Source organism: Triticum dicoccoides, chromosome 2B (assembly GCF_002162155.2).
Source record: "Triticum dicoccoides isolate Atlit2015 ecotype Zavitan chromosome 2B, WEW_v2.0, whole genome shotgun sequence".
Lineage (NCBI taxonomy): Eukaryota > Viridiplantae > Streptophyta > Magnoliopsida > Poales > Poaceae > Triticum > Triticum dicoccoides.
Window position 1 is genome coordinate 548553849 of NC_041383.1, and position 5587 is coordinate 548559435.

Here is a 5587-nt window from a genome sequence, read left to right on the forward strand (position 1 = left end):
AGTAACACGTTAAATAAGAAAATATGTTTACCTATCAGGAGTTAAAGTCTTGCGATGACCCAGAAATCTACGATGGCCCTCAACAGCTCTTGCCATATTGCCGGAGTGTGATGGAATAAACACATCACTTTCCACTGAAATAATGTAGTCAAGGGCTGCAACTTGAGAAGCATGATTCTTAAACTTCTCAAGCTCTTCTTTTGTTGCCAGTACTTCCTGCAGAAGTAAATTAGTTTAGTAGAATGGTGAAGGATGGTGGAGCTAATCAATAAAAGAAGTAACACTGCTAACAACCTTGCTAACCAAGTTTGGAAAGTACGATCTCAATTTTGATATATACTTATCACCACCATAAATTTCACCAGCTGCAATGTAGATCCACGTGGACTTGGTATATCCCATCGCACGTAGAAACATCCCCACCTCGCCTGGAGTCAATGGACAATTACCTCCAGATCTCTGTTCTGTTGAGTTTATGTCCTTCAGTTTCCAATGGCTTGTTTTCTCCCTGTTGTGATACATGAAGCCAGTTAATATAACTTCCATGTAGAAATAAAACTGCTCAAATTTGTGTTGATTGTTCGTACCTCATGATTCTCAATTCGTCCGCTTCGGATTCACTCAGACCATAAGTGCAGCCCGTGAATGCTAGCATATCTTTTTCATATCGTAGATGAAGAGCAATAAACTTTCCACGTGATTTTAGACGCTCCACAAGCTTCTGTTGTGCAAGTGTTATGCTGGCTCAGAACCTAGTTTACAGAGTGTCATAAATCTCCAAATGCAAATTGAAGACTGTAACACAATCATAGTTAACGATTTAAGTTACTAAGAGAATGTTCATGCCTTTCCAAGGTCCTCGATTGGATCTGAGAAACGCAATGCTTCATAAAGACAGCGGCATCTTAATCTCTGGATATCAATTGGAAGACCATTGTTTGCAAGCCGTGAATCAGATTTTGGGATGTGAACTACCTGTAGAATATAACTCGGAGGTGATCAGGTGAACTGAAATAAATGAGCTTCAGACTCCAGGTCCAGAAGAAGAAGAAAATCAAATTATTCAAACAATTTTTTTGAAAAACTATACTCCCTCCATTCCCTTATACAAGACCACTATCAAAAATACATTTTGCATCAATACAAGGCCACCAACAGTAACCGAGGCAAAAATTAATGATGTTTCCTCGTGCTAGCAACTTTTTAATAGTTACATGCATGTAGTCATAATGACACTCAGCTACTTCCTTCCCATTCATTCGTTGCATGCTTGTGGCGTATTAATGATCCCGATTAACGAAAAGAAAAGTTGACTTGCAAAGCAGCCATTAAATTTTATCTTGGTACCTGTAATCTGAGTTTGTGGCCTTGTGGGAATGGAGGGAGTATTTTTATGTAAGTGTTGCTCAAATAATTTGTGTCAAATTGAGAATGTCTGATGCAAACACCATGTCAAAGAACAGCCATGTTGCTAAGTATAGAAAATACAATGGCGATATTTCTATACGTCATATTGCTTGCAAACATTAATGAAGATGCTTTCTATAAAGAATAATTTCAATAACTGATAACAGTGTAATGCGTTAGCACTTTCAACTCTCCATACCAGAACAAAACCAAAAGTTTCAGATCACATCACTCAATATCTTGAAGGATATAAAGAAAAAATGGCAAAAAGGTAGTCCACTAAATCTCTAGTTTAATTGAACAGAAAGGATGCTATTTTTTTATGACAAAAGAAAACAGCTACAAGTCGGTGCATTGAGGTAGCTAATGGAGTATCTGAATTGAAGACTACCTTGTGATCCTTCCAAAGTTCTTTCACATCCTCGTAATAGCTCGCACCAGACCATGAAGTAAAGTGCTTCCGAGCTCTTGGAGCAGATTGCAAACTTTCAGGCAAGTCACTAACGATATGGACATCACCTTCCAGAGCTTTAATAAAACCAGGCTCATTGAAGATGTCTTTAAATGTACTGCACGTATTGGTGCGAATTGAATTTCAGATAAACATGAACAAAATTGGACAATCAACCAAATATACAACAGTCAAAACCTGGTATCTTGCCAAAAAGATCGCTTGTCTAACTGAGGAATAACAAGTGTTGCATTCACCAAGCGGGCTACTGCAATCATATCACAGATCTGCAGAGGGGAGATAACAGGATTCAAACAAAGTTTGGTGACCGTACTTGAACAAATCTCAAGAAAAACATTAATTTAATGATAATAATCAAGAAGATAACATAATAAAATAGATAAATACATCAACAAAGCAGAACTGTATATTCAGAAGAAAAATGCATATATACATGCAATTATTATTACAGGGGTGCAAAAGTATGCAAGTGTAAGTCACATAAACCATGAAGCTAAAAGCTAAGTTTTGGTGCACGAACTTACTCCCGTACGCATTTGGTTGAGTCCTCCATTACTTCTAACAGTCATATAGCGGTCCGACTCTATTGGAGCTGGTGACGCAAAAAAAGGGTGTTACTAAACAAAACAATATTGAGGGAAACTTACCAAGAAAACATGTATGTGCACTGAATTCACACAACGGTGTTTCACTACAGCAGAGTAATATAGATACAAGGATACAGATTCAGGGACATTTGACCCTGGAATAAGGACCAAAGAATAAGCTATACCATAGTTGTTGTATCACTCCTATTGCACATAAAGCACATATTCTTATTATCAAATGTAAGATACTGCACATCTGCACCTAGATGTTTGATTTACATATAAGAATTAAGAAGATCAAAGGTAGTTACACTAAAGGAGAAATTAGGACCGCAAAGCATATAGAAAGCATATATGTAAAAGTGGTCTCTGAACAAAGCGCTATATCTCTGTTTACTCTAAAGTTTACTCCTATAGCAGAATCCTAATTAAGCCATATCACCATTGTAGTCATATACATAAGATTGCTCCGTTTAGACACTAGTTACTCGAAAAAAGAGACGTCCACAAACAGTAGCACTGTTGTGAAGGCATCCTTTATAAATAAAACACATTTAAACCTACTGGAGACCAAATAGTCAAGTGATACTTTCATTAGTACACAGAAAACCCCCACCAAGCGTGGTTGACGATATTAGTTTCCACCAAATTCCAGCTTCATATCACCAGCAACAAACACTTACCAATTTACAAACAATTAGAGCAACCCAACTTAGTAAACAGAGTAGGAATCACCGTATGTTTTAAAAAAAATGCTGCATAAGAAAGAAATTTACCAATATATCTGTGGATTGGTGTGACACAAGCATGATAGCCGTAGCCATTAGAACCCCACAGCTGCTCATTCGGCACCTGAACATCAGTTACAACTCCAGTTCAGCAATCAACAGCGTACCATGAATACACACTGAGTCAATATTAATTTCATCAAAAGAAAATGGCTGGCCAGCACATGAAGTAATTTTGGATTTCTAAGAAGCTAGGTCTTCTCATTCCAAATGCATATGTATGGTAAGTTCTTATACAAGAAACATCCAAGAAATAGAAATTTATAAGGGGATACTGAGCATTACGATAGCACTATAATTCTTAACAACGTATTCAAAGTCATCAGAAATACACTTCACACCAGGTATTTGAGCTTTTCATTAAAAAGGGATAAAAATAAACAGGAATCTAACTGTATGACAATTAAATCATACACCATCCTCAAGTTTGTCTAGCAACAGCATTGCTTTCTCTTAACTACAACAGTTGGTTTTGACCAACCTTTAGTTTCAACAACACGAAGAATAATTGAACACTTTCATCCTGGTCTACTATGCACAAAAGGCATGACGCGTCACAAGAAATGAGATGAAATTACCAGCGGGGGCACATGCCTGGAGAAATTTGTGCAAACAAGACCTGCATCGCATCGAAAACCGAAGCCTAACGCGCAAACTAGTGCGGGGAAAATAGTACTACAGACACAAAAGTGAAGGGGAAGCATCAGGAAACGGGCCTGGTGGGGCAGGTCCGGGCGGGGCAGGTCGACGCGGGCGATCTGGCGAAGTGAGAGGACGACAAGGAGCACCGTCAATGCGACTATGAAGCAAGCGCAGCGAGAGATCGGCGACCGGAGGAGCCGCCGGAGCCGGAGGGATAACGAAGGCGCTCCGCGGCGGCTCGCCATGGCCGGGGCTTTGGGAGAGAGGGAAAAGAGAGCCCACGGCTTTGGGACAGAGGGAGAGAGAGCCCACAAGCCCCCGCGGCGGCTCCGGCTCGCCTCCTACGCAAGGCTAGTGGACCGGCCCATACTGTAGCTCCCACTACGCGAGTTTTTTTTGTTTTTCTCTTTCGGTTTTGTTTGGTTATTATTATTGTTTTCGTTTTCATTTTTATTTTTTCTTCGGGTTTTTGGTTTTCTTTGTTTCTTTCACCGGTTTTATTTGGTTTTTTATTTTTACTTGTTTTACAAAATATTTCCAATTTTTTTGTACACATTTTAAATTTATCGTATACATCGGAAACATGTTTTATACACGTTTACCTTTTTAAAATACATGATCAACATTTTAAAAATATTTATTATGAAGTAATTTTTTCACACATATTATAAATTTTCCATATTCATATAAATATCGTATCCATGTTTTATAAAATACATGTTTTTGAACATTTTTGGAATACATGTTAAACATTTTTCCAACACATACTGAAACTTTTTTTTCAATGATACATAAAAAAGTATGAAACGTTTTTTACATTGTATAAACATATTCTTAAAAGTCACAAACATGTTTTTTAAATGTGTGGATATTTTAAAGGAAAACTTACTTTTTTTGAATGGTACGAAATTATGTTTTACATTTTATATAATATTTAAAAATTCATGTAATTTTTTTTTGAGATGCATGAACATTTGTCAGAGAAATTATTTCGAATGGTATCAACATTTTATGAAAATTACACTAACAAAAATATTACACTACATTAGCATTTTTCAAATTCACGGTGTTTTAAACAAAATTTTACATTAAGTTTTTTGGAATATATGTATTTGTTTTAAAAAATATGAAGAAAAAAACAACAAAAATTGGTGTATGTGTGCCTACGTGATTATGGGTCGGCCCATTAATACGTGCTTGTGTGTCACTGCAGATGAGACACAACCGCTCCCCAAAATGCGCACGGGTGATGAATAACCCCCAAACTCGAATTTCATATGATTTTGACACCCCCCCCCCATCCTCAAAACCACGTAGGGTTGTGCGCGCGGATCCTTTCAGTGGACGGGGATGGCCTTCTCAACCAAGGTCGGTGGCTTCACATCAGGTTGGGATCTCGCCCTTGACGCCCTCTACTTCACCTCCAAGATGGCAGAGGCTTGGATCCTTGCCATCTCCTTCGACGTGATGCAAGACTTCTGCACTTCGAAGGCATGTACGTTATAGACAACAACTTCAGCAAGTTGTCTGGTCGGGACCTTCACTCGATCCGTGTTGTTGCGCCAACATCATTCCCTTCGTTCACTGCAAGTCAGAGCTCTCACATGGTTTGAATGATCGATTGCCCGCCGTCTATTCTCAGCTCCGGTCTAGAAACCAGCTAGGGGTAGGCAGGCTACTATCTGGCGCAC

The 5587-nt window shown here is 38.5% G+C and overlaps 1 protein-coding gene across 1 annotated transcript in view; it reads right to left on the reverse strand.

Annotated features, from left to right (window-relative positions):
* LOC119364784 (O-fucosyltransferase 38-like) overlaps positions 1-4182 on the reverse strand; it is a 6178-nt gene extending 1996 nt beyond the window's left edge. The window contains exons 1-9 of the mRNA XM_037630315.1: positions 3971-4182; positions 3243-3318; positions 2404-2471; positions 2057-2145; positions 1799-1976; positions 847-975; positions 588-721; positions 295-508; positions 32-216 (exon numbers count right to left, since the gene is read on the reverse strand). Of these exons, the coding sequence (XP_037486212.1) occupies positions 32-216; positions 295-508; positions 588-721; positions 847-975; positions 1799-1976; positions 2057-2145; positions 2404-2471; positions 3243-3318; positions 3971-4141 (1244 nt within the window). The 5' untranslated portion in view covers positions 4142-4182. The remainder of the gene's footprint in view (positions 1-31; positions 217-294; positions 509-587; positions 722-846; positions 976-1798; positions 1977-2056; positions 2146-2403; positions 2472-3242; positions 3319-3970) is intronic.
* Between the last annotated feature and the right edge of the window lie 1405 nt (positions 4183-5587).